The sequence below is a fragment of the Silene latifolia genome, chromosome 9, assembly GCF_048544455.1.
Source record: "Silene latifolia isolate original U9 population chromosome 9, ASM4854445v1, whole genome shotgun sequence".
Taxonomy (NCBI): domain Eukaryota; kingdom Viridiplantae; phylum Streptophyta; class Magnoliopsida; order Caryophyllales; family Caryophyllaceae; genus Silene; species Silene latifolia.
In genome coordinates this window covers 21,541,550-21,558,793 of record NC_133534.1, presented here as the reverse complement: position 1 = coordinate 21,558,793, position 17,244 = coordinate 21,541,550, and the positions used below count along the sequence as shown (strand labels likewise).

General features: G+C 37.9%; 1 protein-coding gene across 1 annotated transcript; it reads right to left on the bottom strand.

Moving 5' to 3' along the window:
- Nucleotides 1-923: 923 nt before the first annotated feature.
- On the bottom strand, nt 924-12,207 carry LOC141600700 (uncharacterized). Its single transcript, XM_074420943.1, has 3 exons — nt 11,629-12,207; nt 1,232-1,506; nt 924-1,098 (listed from the first exon to the last, which is right to left on the bottom strand). Exons 1-3 carry the CDS (start codon nt 12,205-12,207, stop codon nt 924-926), a joined length of 1,029 nt encoding a protein of 342 aa, XP_074277044.1.
- Nucleotides 12,208-17,244: the final 5,037 nt, after the last annotated feature.

Sequence of the window (17,244 nt, the reverse complement as noted above, 5' to 3'; positions counted from 1 at the left end):
GCGGACCCTCAACACCGAACAAAACCCGGACAACTAGATTTCAATTGAAAAAATTAACCCAGAAAACAAAGCGGACAGACGAAATAATCACACGAAAGAGAATCGATCGAAAAAGATGGTGATAAACTCAGCCACGGATTTACCAACCACAGCAATAAATGATCGATCAAAAGCGCGAAAAAACAAAATCAAACCTGAACCTTTAATAAATAAATCGGATCAAAGATGGAAAAGCTCACCGGATAACGGTAAGAAACAGGAACCTTATATTCTGATTGATCATTAATCCTTTTGAAAATGTCTACCGTACAACATCTGCATTTTCACAATCAAGCACCCAGAAGCATGGCCCAGCTACCCTACTCTAAACATTGCTACTTCCAAGTAAATCAATCATACTGAACAATCAAATCCTACTTAAGGAAAATTAATCACTTTTCATTTCTCTTGTCCATGTCAAGCATTACCTTTCCACTCTAAAACCATCCCCAAGCAGAAGGTCGCCTTAATCGGGTCACAAAATATTTCCTCTTAATCACACCTTATTAATCTTGACCCACTTCCACCCTCCCAAGCAAAAGGTCACGACCTAGGTCACCAACCCAATTAGTTTTTCACGTTCCAACATTTATAATCATTTATCTCATTCACTACTCCACCAAAACTTCTCTCTTACTTTTACAATTATTATTTAATAACATACTACAACTAAGTTATTCTTGTCATTTTTAAAATAAAAACTACTCAAATATGTTAAGTAAATTAATTTTATAGTGTACATTTAAAAAAATTAAAATTTTATTGGCAATAGATAAACTTTATTGAAAACACGATTCAACATATAAAAAACCGCATACATACATAAAAAAAACACGATCTTTAAAAACATTAAATACTACGAAATAAAAAAAATGCATTCTAAACTAATTCGAGTTACGGAAGTTTTGCCAAATATGCTCAATGAGATCATTTTTCAGAGCGATATGAGTGGCACGATCACGAATCTCTCCATGAATTTCTATGAATCGTTCTTGAGGCGATCTTCTAAGACGATGATATTCATACGGATCATCACTAGCTGAAGTCGGATTATCAACTCTGCGATTATATTTTCATAGTTAAGATAGGTTTCTCTTTCATCTCAACTATCATATTATGCATAATAATACAAGCCATAAGAACCTTCCCCATATTAACTCGATCCCAAAGAAGACAAGGGCGTTTGATGAACGTAAATCGAGCTTGTAGGACGCCAAAAGCACGTTCCACATCTTTTCGACAACACTCTTGTTGAGCTGCAAATAACCTATGCTTTTGAATTTTTGGCGCATTAATTGTTTTAACAAATGTTGCCCAACCAGGATATATACCATCAGCAAGATAATATCCCATATTATACTCGGTACCATTAACCGAAAAATTAACAGGTGGGGCAGATTCTTCTAAAACGTCATTAAAGAGTGGAGAACGTTCAAGAACATTAATATCATTAAGCGTGTTAGAAATCTATATCTCATAATACTCAACATATTCTTATATGTTCCATTTAATTTAGTCATAAAATTAATTAGATCTTATGCATGCAAACATAAGTAAATATAGTGAAGAAATCATCATTCTTACATTGGAAATTTCGGATTATTGGGCACAAGTGAGTTCTCTTACTCACTTGTTCTTGAGCTCTCCTAATATGGATGAACAAAGGATTCAGGTATAGAATCTCTCCCAAGGAATAATACCCAAGATAACCTCTTAATAAAATTAATATTATTGATACTAGAACAATATTAATTTTGAATAAAATTGACCCAAAATATTGTTTTTGGTCTCTTAATTTTCGGTTTAAGAGAAGGGAGAAGAAGAAGTAATTTATCTCTCTAAAACTCTATATTTTAGATGATGTGTTGGGGCTGGTGTCCTTTACAGTTAGTGCAAGGACTTATAAATCTCTAAAAGGATCAAAGGGTATACTTTTGTATCATAATCAGTTGGTCCACGTTTATCAATAACGGTTGGCTTGCTAGATAAGTTTGACGTTATTGTCATACAGATGGCGGTGATCAACTGGTCCCTAAAAGTCACACCTATAGGATACGTTTGAGAGATGTGACGGTATGAAAATACAGTCATGTAGATGCCAAATTTGACTAACCAGTTAGTCTGACTTATTTGACTAATAATTAGTCAAAATGTGATGTTGAGATATTTTATTTAATACGGATTAAATAATAATAGCTAAGGCGAATTAAGCAGTTAATTCGTAAATTGAATATAAGCGTTTTATATTTAATTAAATGTATATTGAATAAATTAATTATACCATATTGTCTTTGTCGGACATGTATTAATAATTCAACTAACCCGTATTATTAGTTGATGCTTTAATTACCGATAACCGATGACAATTTATAATTAAAAACACGTCGTATACGTTTTAGCAATTTGCGAACCAGACCATGAGCTAAAACTAAAAGGAAGTGGAAGCCCACTTCCCGAGTGAGCCCATGGTTGGCCGGCCAAGAGAGAACAAAAGAGAGGTTCTCCTCTCTTTTGTAACCTAATTCATTTTGATAAAAATTTTAGGGTTTTGAGAGACATTTTTCCTCTCTAAACCTAGATCTCTCATCTAAAGAAAAACTCACAAAATAATCCTCTCAATATTGCAAGGCAATTAGAGGAGTCATTCTAGCACAAGGGCATTTCTCAGACGATCTTGGGTGCATCATTTAGGAGGAGATCTACTTTGATCTCTCATTGCCAATTTGCACTAGGACCGAAGGTTATTCCTTGATCTTTATCGTTTCATTGTTGTTTTTCGTTTATGACTATAAATTGCATATAAAATTTGCGTTATAATCCTATACTTTAAGGGTATTATACGGATTTTACCCCACAAATGGTATCAGAGCGAGGCCACGTAAATTTTTCTATGTGATTTTCATCAAACGATTTTTGAATCGATGAATTTTTGTTTAAAAATTGGTGCGGCTGCCATTTTTTTTCCTCGGCAGAAATTTTTTTTTATTGCATTTTTTTTGTGCCTTGGGATCCGTGTCATGTTTACACGGTGATGGTTGTCGTTTGTCTTGCTTTCATTTTGATCTTTGCATATTGTTTTGAAATCGATATTCATTGCAAAATGTTAAAGATCCATCAAAATGTTTGCATAAAATTTCGTGTGGCACAAAACTTTTGTCTCGGCCAATTTTTCCTTGAAAACCGTGTGGCCTTTGATGTTCACGGCCTGTTTTTTTGATTTTTACATAGATTTGCGTGCCACACAATTTTGATAGATCATTCGATCTCTTGTTTTCAATCGTTCTTTACATGTTGTAATTTTAATCGATAATTATTGTAACATGTTAAAGATGTATCAATTGTAGTTTCAATTCTATACGGATTAGATTAAATTGCAATTGGGTTTTATCATATCGTTTGTTTTGATCTTTGATGCTCACGGTTGATTGAGCCGAGAATTTTTTTTTGTTTTGTTCTTTTGTTTGCTCTTGGCATTTCAGCAAAGAAAAAAAAAATTTTACAGGGTACTGTTCACGCCCAACAGTGAAAAAAAAAAAAAAAAATTCTGTTTTTTTTTTCCTCTCGGCCCTTTATTGCATAATACGGATTTATGCACTCGCTTGATAGTGAAACGGTTCACCCACGTAAAATAAAATTACTTTAAAACGATTTAAAGTAACGGATTATGATGAATTAAAAATGAGTTGATGAAGCGGTTTTGTCACATAATTTTAATTGTCTTTGGTGGTTTGGATAAATTTAACATAATTACGGAATTATGTCACGAATAAATTTAATTTAGTTGATGCATTTTATTTATCATTTTGATTATTTTGAATGCTTTTAATTACGTATTTATTTATTTTTGCAATCGGTTGTAACTTAGTGTGGCCTTAGTAGAACGTGTTACCGTGATGATGGAACACGGTCTTGGTTGTATTTTGAGATCTCGTATCTCCATTTTTATTTCTTTTGATTACAGTTTTTATTTAGAATGTAAATAGGTTTATATTTGTAAATTTTAAATTGTAATTTTTGAGAAGACCAAAGATGGAGACCGGATGCTCACTCCCGCTACATGGATCAAGATGGAACATCAAGACAAGCTTCTCGGGTCCAACGGTGGATTCCAAAGTTGTTTTATGTTCTTTTTATTAGGATAGGCCACACTAGGAATTTTATTTACGTATTGCATTCATTTATTTATTTTATCGTAACGATAGTATGCATCATTTTCCGCCTAAAACCAAACCACCTAATAATTGCATGAAAACTGACACATATAGAGGTCACGAGTTAGTTTTCTTTGACATTCTCATGTCACACGATTTAAGCCATCATCTAAATTAATTCATTCACGCAGTTGCTAGTTATTCGTTCACTTAAAATGAATTGAAACTTAGTTGATGGGATCTTCCTCGTATAAACAAAAATTGAGAACGGTCTTTATAGGTCAAACTCCAATGAATCCCTTCTTCGTCGGTAGGCATAATATGACCCCTTCTACGTCGGGTAAGTTGGAACCGATTGACTTATTTTATCTCAACACTATGGTCACTCGTACGATCCTGTGATCATGGTGGACTATAGATAGGATTTGCAGAAATCTATCGACCAAGAGTTTTTACGGAAGAACTAGCTAAACAGTTGGCTTATCAATTTACGGAAATTGAGTCTTGGGATCACTTGTATTATTCTTGAGGGAGATCAATTATACAAGTGCAATGAGTCTACACGATTAAAATAAATTTTAATAGACCTAAATCACCTCGATGAGTTGCTTATTTCGTTTTGTGTTTTCTTTCTTTTTCAGTGTAGATCACGTTCACATAAACTGCTAATAACAATATGGCGGGTCACTTGAACGACCCAATGCCAAGTGCTACATTGGACCGTGAGTCCTGGCTTCGGATCTTCATGAATCAGATGAATCAGTCAACTCGACTGAAGAATGATGGATCAAACTTCATGGGATCGGGAGGCGGCATTACGGAATGCTTTGCCGCTGCGCCGACGGGAAGCTCAAATTCTGCTGAGCCCATGCCGTCAAACCCAGGCCCCACGGCTGGAATTAACGAGATCGACAAGTATAACGATTTCGCCTTGGAAGCGGGTGCGTTTAAAAACGTAATCATTTTTGCAATGGAACCCAAGTTGCAGAAATGCTTCATAGCCCAAGGTGCAAACAAGATTTTCACCACGCTCACTAAGGAATTCTCGAAAGCACCGAGAATCGTGACCTATGAGCATACCACTCGCTTCTTTGATGCGAGACTCCAGAAGGGCCAACCGGTTAGCCCACACATTCTCAGCATGATTGAGAATGTCGAGAAACTGGAGACGCTTGATTGTAAAATCAGCGAGAACATCGTGATTGACCGCATGCTTCATTCACTCCATGATGGTTTTTCGCAATTTAGAGCGAATTACTATATGAATGATTTGAAGAAAAGTCCCCATGAACTGCACTCCCTTCTCGTACAGACCGAGAAGGACATGAAGTTCAGTGGGAGCATGAAACAGGATGTTTTCGTTGTGTCAAACAAGGGTAAGGGTAAGGGCAAAGTTCAGCCAGGCCTAGCAGTAGGCAAACCGAAGTTTAAGAAGTCGGGTTCAGGTAAGAGTGGGCCTGGTGAGTCGAGCACCTCATCAGGCGCGATAAAGAGCAAGAATGAAAACATGGAATGCCATCATTGCCACAAGACTGGGCATTGGAGGCGTACATGTCTTGTTTATCATGAGGACTTAAAGGCAGGTCGTGTTAAACTTGTGGTATGTCTTCTTCTTCTACTTTTATTCATATGATTGAGATTAACCACGCAAGTTACAGAACTTGGGTACTTGATACTGGTTGTGGTTCTCATCTGTGTAATCATGTGCAGGGGCTCCGAAACATCGAACCCCTCGTAAAGGGTGAGGTGGACCTGCGTGTTGGGAATGGAGCACGAGTGGCTGCCGTCTCAAGGGGAACATATGTGATCCAGCTTCCTAGCGGATTTGAGTTATTTTTATATAATCGCTATTATGTACCCATCTTTCGAAAAACATTATTTCGTTTACGCCTTGACAAACTTGGTTTTTCATTTGTAATAGAGAATAATACTTGCATTTTCTCTTTACACGATATGATTTATGGCAAGGCAGTCTCCATGAACGGAATTTATGTTTTAGATCAGACCACCGAAATATTACACGTAATGTATAAAAAGTTAAAGGTTGGTGACAAAGATCAAACGTATCTATGGCACTGCCGTATGGGACACATTAATGAGAAACGCGTTAAACAGCTCATCAAAAATGGAGCTATCTCGGCCTTTGATTTTCAATCATTTGGCACGTGTGAATCATGTCTCATAGGTAAGATGACTCGGATTTCCTTCAAAGGTGTTGGAATGCGCGCTGCTGACCTATTAGGACTCATACACACGGATGTATGTGGTCCTATGTCAATCACCGCACGAGAAGGCTATAGGTATTTCATCACTTTCACGGACGATTAAAGTAGATATGGCTATGTCTACTTAATGAAGCACAAAAGTGAATCCTTTGAGAAATTCAAAGAATACCAGAATAGGGTACAGAACCTATTAGGTAGAAAGATTAAAACACTACGTTCAGATCGTGGTGGCGAGTATCTTTCTCATGAGTTTGATCAACACCTAAAGGACTGTGGGATTGCCCTACAGTTAACTCCACCTGGAACACCTCAATTGAATGGTGTGTCCGAACGGAGAAATCGAACACTACTTGATATGGTTCGATCCATGATGAGTCACACCGTGTTGCCTGACTCATTATGGGGTTATGCTCTTTGTCACCGCTCTAATACTTAACCGAAGTCCGTCTAAAGCTGTTGACAAGACTCCATATGAGCTATGGAAGGGAACGGTCCCTAACTTGTCCTTTATACGGGTTTGGGGCTGCGAGGCTTATGTCAAGTGGAGACACGAGGATAAGCTCGGCCCGCGATCGGTCAAGACATACTTTATAGGTTATCCTAAAGGAACACTTGGCATTACTTCTATTCGCCAACCGAACAACGTGTTTTTGTTGCGGCTAGTGCGACATTCTTGGAGAAGGAATTTCTCGAGAATGCAAAGAGTGATAGAACCTTCGACCTGTCGGAGATTCCAGAACCAAATACCGAGCAACCATTGGAGGAACCAATTCCTTCAATCCCGGCTGCGGTGAATATTCCTGAGGAACCTGGGAGGTCGGGCAGAGTCTCTATTCCTCCAGACAGATACATTGGTATGGTCGAGGAACATGACATTGATGACGTTCTACTCTTAACGAGTAGTGAACCCGCAACCTATAAAGGTGCCATGACTAGTTCCGACTCAAAGCAATGGCTTGAGGCCATGCAATCCGAGATGGACTCTATGTATGAGAACAACGTATGGGATCTTGTTGACTTACCTGCTAAGGTTCGTCCCCTTCAATGCAAATGGCTTTACAAGATAAAGCATTCGGTGGAAGATCAACAAGATATCTATAAAGCACGACTAGTTGCTAAAGGTTTCACCCAAGTGCCAGGTTTGCACTACGATGAAATTTTCGCACCCGTAGTCATGCTGCGTTCCATTCGGATTATCTTAGCGATTGCCGCTTTTCATGACTATGAAATTTGGCAAATGGATGTGAAAACCGCCTTCTTAAACGGCTTTTTGGAGGAATAGTTGTACATGGTACAACCCGAAGGTTTCATCGATCCAGAACATCCTAAGAAAGTGTGCAAGCTTAAGCGTTCCATTTATGGACTTAAGCAAGCATCTCGGAGTTGGAATCATCGCTTCGACCAAGTGATTAAAGAAAATGGATTCACTCGATCGGTCGAGGAACCATGTCTCTATATCAAGTCGAGTGGGAGCAAGATTGTCTTCCTAATATTTTATGTCGACGACATACTCCTGATTGGGAATGACATACCTCTCTTAACTTCGGTGAAAGTATGGTTGAAAAACCATTTCCAGATGAAAGATCTGGGTGAGGCACAAAGAATTCTGGGCATCCGTATCTATCGAGATAGATCACGACGGATGTTATCTCTCGATCAGAGTCTTACATAGACAAAGTCCTAGAGAGATTCAAAGATGACTAACTCCAAGAAGGGGTTTCTTCCTATGGCTCCAGGGGTGCATTTGAGCAAGTCTCAGTCACCAGAGACACCGGAAGAGAAAGAGCGCATGACACGGATTCCTTATGCCTCGGCTATAGGATCAATCATGTATGCCATGATATGCACACGTCCGGACGTGGCATATGCATTGAGTATGACAAGTCGATTCCAACAAAGATCCAGGTGAATCACATTGGCTGGCTGTCAAGAACATTCTTAAGTACCTACGGAGGACTAAAGATTGGGCATTGACTTATGGAGGCGAACAAAAGTTATGCGCAACCGGTTACGCAGATGCTAGCTTCCAAACGGATCGTGATGACTCGAAATCTCGGTCCGGATTCGTTTTTACTCTTAATGGCGCTGCAGATCACCGGAAGAGTTCCAAACAAACTGTTACAGCAGATTCTACGACTGAGTCCGAGTACTATGCCGCGTCTAAAGCAACAAAGGAAGCGATATGGATGCGTCAATTCTTACATGGACTATCTGTAGTGCCTAGTTCGAATGACCCGATCACCATCTATTGCGACAATAGTGGTGCCATCTTCCAAGCTAAGGAGCCAAAGTCTAGCAACAAGTCTAGACATGTACAACGGAAAGCTCATCTAATCCGAGATTACGTGGAGCAAAAGGAAGTAGTGATAGAAAAGATTGCTACAGATGATAACATAGCAGATCATCTCACTAAACCATTACGACAAGATAAGCATGAAGGGCATGTTAATTCCATGGGAATTAAACGTGTTCCTAAGTTGTAGTACTCTTTTATGGATTAGATTCATTCGCTTTTGTACTCTATACGACATCATCGTTTTGATATTTTATATATATTTTGTTTTTCATGTGGATTTGTACGACAAATTTTGAACACCACAAAGTGAACTGAACAAACATTATATTTTTGGTCCTTAATTGCCCACGTGAGCTGATAACTCAAGGTAATTATTTTGTGACGTTGGTTGATGGTGGGTTCAACGAGCCATAAGTCAACAGGTTGACCGACCAATCACGAGGGCGATTTATACGGATATCTCGTAGGACACAATTGTGACATCAACGTGGAGTCCTAAATGTTTTACAACATTCAGTGCCCGGTCGTGGATAGGACCTCCATGGTGATCCTAAGAGTCGATTCTTTTGACTATCGACTCTCTTGAGACTAAGGCCGATTTTGGGTGACTTTGGTTTCTTTCTCACGGTCATCCGTAACAGGGGGCCAAGTAGATTTTTTCTGGGTCATTTCATGCCGTGCTTAGATCGGAAGGAGTCGAGTTGAAGGAAATATTCAGCCTTTATCGTGGTACTCGATATTTCTCGGGGCCACTCGAGGAGTCAGAATCGAAATGCATGGCCATGCTCGGATACGGATTCGTTTTATCGGTTAAGTTACTCTCTAGTCGGGGAAACCACTCTAGATACAGATCGATTGTAAAATACGACCTTTGCGGATCCGGATCTGCAAATTGTTTTACATTGAGTGGGAGAAATTTTAAATGAATATGAGAATCGGTTATCGCACATACACTTGTACGGAACAGTGGGAGTTTGTTGGAGCTGTGTCCTCCAGTTAGTGCGGATAACGTCATTGCACATACACTTGTACGGACAAGTGGGACCTTGTTGGGGCTGGTGTCCTTTACAATTAGTGCAAGGACTTATAAATCTCTAAAAGGATCAAAGGGTATACTTTTGTATTATAATCGGTTGGTCCACGTTTATCAATAACGGTTGGCTTGCTAGATAAGTTTGACGTTATTGTCATACAGATGGCGGTGATCAACTGGTCCCTAAAAGTCACACCTATAGGATACGTTTGAGAGATGTGACGTTATGAAAATACAGTCATGTAGATGCCAAATTTGACTAACCAGTTAGTCTGAGTTATTTGACTAATAATTAGTCAAAATGTGATGTTGAGATATTTTATTTAATACGGATTAAATAATAATGGCTAAGGCGAATTAAGCAGTTAATTCGTAAATTGAATATAAGCGTTTTATATTTAATTAAATGTATATTGAATAAATTAATTATACCATATTGTCTTTGTCGGACATGTATTAATAATTCAACTAACCCGTATTATTAGTTGATGCTTTAATTACCGATAACCGATGACAATTTATAATTAAAAACACGCCGTATACGTTTTAGCAATTTGCGAACCAGACCATGAGCTAAAACTAAAAGGAAGTGGAAGCCCACTTCCCGAGTGAGCCCATGGTTGGCCGGCCAAGAGAGAACAAAAGAGAGGTTCTCCTCTCTTTTGTAACCTAATTCATTTTGATAAAAATTTTAGGGTTTTGAGAGACATTTTTCCTCTCTAAACCTAGATCTCTCATCTAAAGAAAAACTCACAAAATAATCCTCTCAATATTGCAAGGCAATTAGAGGAGTCATTCTAGCACAAGGGCATTTCTCAGACGATCTTGGGTGCATCATTTAGGAGGAGATCTACTTTGATCTCTCATTGCCAATTTGCACTAGGATCGAAGGTTATTCCTTGATCTTTATCGTTTCATTGTTGTTTTTCGTTTATGACTATAAATTGCATATAAAATTTGCGTTATAATCCTATAATTTAAGGGTATTATACGGATTTTACCACACATGATGTTAGAATGAATTAATTAATTAATTCTTCTCAAGAGTAGTGTATGTACCAAAAGACAAACCCTTGGCTTGTGTAGGTTGGAAAAACCGGGTAGGGGAGGGAGAAAAGACCAATGCATGAGCCTCTATTCTTCCCAAGAAAAGACTAGGCTTGCATGGCTAGGAGACTAGGTTTAATTATTTTGTTTCCACTCAAATAATTTAACATAATTTAAACACCATACTCCCTCCTAATTTCGGTCCAAATGGGATAAAATGGATTCCATTTTATCTTTGTCAATTTGTCAATTTGTCACATGTTATAAGACATGTAAAATTGTCATGTATTTTTAACATATTAAAAATCAACGTATTAATAAAATACGTCATGTACAAAATCGACTTAGTAATTCACAATTACTTGTACCAAAACACTTTACCAATTATAAATTACAACATCTTGTATTTATAATAAATTATTCATTCAGTTCAATTGTTTCCGTAAACAATAATTTTATCTAAGTAATAAAACAATTCGATCACTTAGACCGTATCTTATTTAATCAAATTATAATGAGATACGTAAATATTACTTCCAAAATCGTCCGTCACTTTTAAGTAATTTAATTAACCCGTATCGTCATACGATCAATTAAATAATCAATTAAGAGTGTTACCCTTTAGGTATGACCTAAGGGGATCAACTGATCACCACCGTCGCACGACAGTAATGTCAAACTCTAGTCGACCAATCATTACCGATATGTGTGGACCAGTTGACAGTAAAAAATTACTTCCCACATGTATTCTTAAAATGAGACTTAAACATGTGATCATCATGATCGACAGTTGTGATCGCATTATTGTCGGAGGACACATATTCCAACAAAGCGAACCTGGTGTGCCGAAGAAGGCATGCCATATCCATAAATCGTATGAAGCAACTGCTTCCAAAATGACCGTTGGCTTTGAACTTCTCCCGGCATATTGTCCCGCCCATGTTGTGGGACAATTTTTCCACTCCCAAAGGCATGCAAATCAATACTACCCAACATACCAGGAAATCCACGAGCTTTCCCCATATGAAGTAACCTTCCTAAATCTTGAGGGTTGGGCCTGCGAAGATACTCGTTCCCAAAGCATCTGATTACACCTTCGATGAACAATTTAAGAGAGCCCCTTATGGATGTATCGCTCATACGCAAATATTCATCTACTGAATCAGTAGAAGTACCATATGCTAGAACTCTTAAAGCAGCCGTGCATCTCTGTAATGGTGAGAAACTAGGTCTCCCATTACCGCCGACTCTTTGTTGGAAAAAGTGATCATTGGCGGATAGAGCATTAACAATGCGCATGAATAGATGCTTGTGCATGCAAAATCTGCGGCGAAATAGCTCTTTGGGATAAACCGGATCCATAAAGTAGTCATTGTACAATTGGTTATGACCTTCTTCATGATTCCTCTCAATCATTCATCTCAACCACACATATTCATCTCACCAACCAATCGACAATCTCAACCCCTCATAAATTCAAAAAAATGATTTATTATTTCGATTACATTTACATAGTTGGAATTTATGATTTATTTCATGGATTTCGATTGGGGATTTCATATCATCATTCATTGGTTTTTTGATTGGGGATTTCATGGATTTCGGTCATCCCGATTTCATTCATGCAGGTAAATTCTTGTTACAGTTTGGCTTCCTGATTTATTTTCGGATTTTTTTGGGGATGAAAACGATTGGTTTTCTGATTTGGGTTTTATTTCGATTGGTTTTCTGATTGATTTATTTTATTTTGGCTCGATGATGAAATTGTGTTCATATATTTGTCGATTTCATATCAAAATAAATCGACTTATTTTGGCTAGATGATGAAAACGTTGTTCATATTTAAATAATTCATGATTAATAATTCGTCTAAAATCGACTTATTTCGTCTGAAATCGTTGTATCTAGTTAAATAATTCCTGGAAATCTGGTTCAAATCGGGTTAGTTCTACATCAGACTGATGATTAATAATCAAACCAACAATAAAAACAAAAAATAAAAACAGATTTAATAAACTAAATATCAGACATATATTTGTCGATTAGCTTGTCCTTCATTTCTTGATCTTTTAGGTTTAAATTTTGTTGCGAGAGCAATGTGTTAAACCAACCCATCTCCAGTTTTGTTTTCATTTTTTGAATTCTGATTTGTTCAATTTCAAAATCTGCTGCAAGCCTTTTTTGCCGAAAATCAATTTGCTTTTTCGTAGTGAGTCTATTTCCGTCCATTATTTCTCGGTCTTCCACACTATGCATAGAATCGACCACGACCACATGTGTTTTTCCATTCCGCTTCTTTTTAGCTGCCTCCCGTCCTTCTGGTCGGTCACTTGCGTCGACATAAATACTAGATGGGGCTGGAACATTAACACTAGACGGGGTTCTAACATTTACACTAGACAGGGTCCCGCCATTTACACTAGACGGGCTAGAATCCATTTCTGACCTTGACTTTTTGAACCCGACTTAGAGTTTCGAGGAAGCTCAAATTGATGTTTTTGTGAGCTCCACTTAGGGTGTTTACCCAAAATCGTTACCATTGTTCAACTTATGAAACAATTTCTGAGCTAATTCTATGTCATCTTTGATGTTAGTGCCACTTGCCGGTGGTCGATTTAGAACTTGTGTGTAGCAACCAACCCATTTGCTCACTGCTGTATTGAGTTGTTTATAGCGACTTTTCATTGCCTCGATACTCCTAATCCCAAGTTTATTTTGATTTTGATTTTCCGTACGACTTTTTTCATACAACTGAAATACATCATTCTATCTTGTGATGGTTCTTTGGTTTTTTCCATGTATTGAGTCGGTATTACACATAATCCATGCGGACATAAGAGCTTCTTCCTCCTTATTGGTCCAAATTCGATCATCCACTTTGGAATTGGATTGATTTTTTGTGGATGCTAATGATTTTTTTGAACAAAAAATTGGGTTTTTGATACAAATTCTTGAGTCTGAAGTTCGGACAACAAGATTTGATTTCCAAAAACATCGATATTTTGATTCTTTTGGCTACTCGAAGTTAATTCCGTAAAAGTAGGAATTGGAGTACTTTGATTTAAATCGAAATTTTGGGAGTCTTGATATGTTGAATAATCGCCAATAGCATAACTTGAAAAATCAAACTCGTTTAAATCCATAATATATATGAAAATTGAGAATTTTACAAGTGTTTGAGTTATTTTTTTTTTTATGTTTGTAATTTATTTTAGGTTTTTTACTTCTACTGATTTGCATTTTTTACTTCTACTTTTATAGTGTTTTTTTACAAATTTTTTTACTATACATTTAATATTATGGTTGTTTGGTAGGGGTTGAGAAAATTATGGATGAGAAATTAAAGAGGAACGCTGAAGCTGTTGAAAGAAACAAGGACAATGCAAGTACGAAATTAGATAGAAGTTAAGCTGGATTCCAGCTGTGTACAGGCTACAGCTTTCTTACACCCTTTTGTACTTTTGTTTTTTTGTTTTGTTTTTTTAATGTTGTAAACCAACAGAAATATGACACGTGTAAGGTCACCAACATTTATCAATTTCTCAACTCAAGGTCATCGGTTGCCCCTTTCTAATTCAAGGTCGTTCTAAATATCGTCTTAATACTACTTAATTACGTCATCAATATATATATATATATATATATATATATATATAGAGAGAGAGAGAGAGAGAGAGAGAGAGAGATAGACAGAGAGAGAGAGAGAGAGAGAGAAAGGATCATGTAAGTCCACCTATTTTGGTTGAGTCCATAAGTCCTCATCTAAGCCTTTGGATGAGAAAGATGAAGGGCTGAGATTAGATCTAAGAAAATGAATGAATGGCTGAGATTATAACAAAATATGTGGACTAAATTAAACCAATAAAAACAAAAAACCCTAACTTTTTTCCTCATTTTCTGCCTCCCTCCTTCTCACTTATCCTCTCTCTCTCTCTCTAAACCCTCACCTCTCTACAAACCCTAAATCCTTGCTCCCACAACAACCACCGCCGCCTCCTTGCCGGCTGCCACAACCTCACCGCCTCACTTCCTCCTCTCTCTCTAACTCCCTCATATCCTCTCCTCCACCGTCGCCTCCTGCATACCACGAGCCCACCGCCCCTGCCACGACATCCCTGCCCTGCCGCCTCCTCCGCCACGCCGCCTCCCTCCTCTCCTCTTCCTCCTCCCTCGGTATCACCCAACATCTCCACTCTTCCTCCATCGCATCGTCTCTCTCTTTCTCCTTTTTTTTTTCAGATCTGAGAAAGAAGTTGGTGGTTGTGGCGGTTGTTCATTTGTGCGGCTGATGCGGTGGGTGTGGTGGAAGTCAAGCGTCATAGGGTTGGTAGTGGTGTTACAGGGTGGTGGATCTGTTTTTTTTTTTTTTAAATTTACGGTTGGTGGTGGCGGTCACAGGTGGTTTCATGACGGGTTGGGTGGTAGTGGTCGTTATTCATTAAAGTTACAACGCTAAATGTCTTAAGTTACGCTTATATGGACTGGAGTTACAATCGTAACACGATAAAATTACACATATATTGATTAAACTTCCACCCCATGCTAAAGTTACATTCTTGAAGGACAAAAGTTACACTTGAAAGGACTAAAGTTACAATAATAATGTATATTAATTCAAGTTTCTATCTACAAACCATCATATAACTAAAGTTACGACTCCAACGACTAAAGTTACACAAATAAAAGTATACAAATTCAAATTTATGCATAGAAACCATCCTACGACTAAAGTTACACTCAAAACGACTAAAGTTACACTTGTAGGACAGTATAGTTACACTCCTAAAATTATATAAATTCAAATTTATTTATTTAAAATTTCATTTTTATAACATAAATTTAAAGTTTTGTGAGTAAAATGTGTTAAAAAAGTTAAAGTTACACCCTACAAGTTAAAGTTACACTAAAAATAAATAAAGTTACACTCATAATGCAGTAGAGTTACACTCAGAAAATATGTGGCTGAGAATAGGACTTAGGGACTCAACCAAAATGAAGGACTTACCTGAACCTATATATATATATATATATATATATATATATATATATATATATATATATATATATAGAGAGAGAGAGAGAGAGAGAGAGAGAGAGAGAGTCAAGATCCGGTGCAAACGACCACTGGGTGCAAACGGTGAGAACAAGCAATATTCACTAATACTAAAATTTAAAACCCACCGAGAAAACAAAAAAAAAAACCCGATATATTTCTAACTCCTTATTCCTTGAACTAGCAGTACCCACACATTTCAACAAACCCAAACTCGATCATCCTTGTCCACAATGTCAACCCGTCGCAGCCACCTAGCCGGAGTACATCGTCACCTCGCCGGAGCACAGGGCCATATCGCCGGAGCACACACTCTTCTTCAGCAGTCGAAATTAGTTAATGTTTAACATCGTCTCGGTCCATGTGGTGGTCGTGCACCATTCAACCCTTCACGACTACTGGCGACCGTCGCCTTACACTCTTCCTCTTCTGTAAACTACACTACAAAATCAATTTGATCTAAACGAAATTAGTGTATCTGGTTTCTATATTAATGAATCTCAAACCAATTTTAATGTACCTGGTGACTAATTTTATGTATTAATGTTAGATACATTAAATTAGTGATTAGATACATAAAAAATTAGTTTAGATACATTGTAATATATAGAAAACCAACGAAGGGGAAATGGTGAGTAGCAGCGGTGGGCTTATCGGAGTTACTACCGGCGACTGACGGGGAGGATAGTGGAGATATGGTGGTCGACGAGGTAGACGTCAGCCGGAATAAGGCGTATCACTCATTGAGCTTACCACAACTGTCGTGCACCACTGACGAACATACCCGACGCCGACGTTACTCCTGCGACACCATTAAACACCACGAAGCCCTAACATTTCGGATTCTCAAATCCCAGATCCCGAATCTCCTTCCTCCATTTTTAAATCCGCCTCCTCGACCACCCTATCTCAACCATCCTCCTCGCCAATCAACTCTAACCCAACGCTAAGCACCTTACCTCCACCGATAGTATTCGCCTAGTCGCCGGAAAATAAACCATAAAAATGAATGTCGAAAAACAGGAAAAAAAAAACGGGGTGGTAGTTATAAGCGAGTTGAGCAGCACTTGGTGGTGCTGGCGTGCTGGTGACCTTCGGACGGTCCGGTGGTGGGCCAAGGGTGAAGCAGTGGACCGTCGATAGCAAGATGTATGTTGGGGGTGGTTGTTGAATTAGGGGAGAGTGACAGAGAGTATTGTTTTAATTTGGTAGATTTAAGATAAGGTTTGCGTGAAGTAGAATATGGGCCGTTAGATTTTCTTTTAATCCCATGATTAGTATAGTTATGCGTTATAATGTCTTTCAGTTCTCACCACCGGATCCTAAATATATATATATATATATATATATATATATATATATATATATATATATAGATTTAGGATCCTGAGAACAAAGAC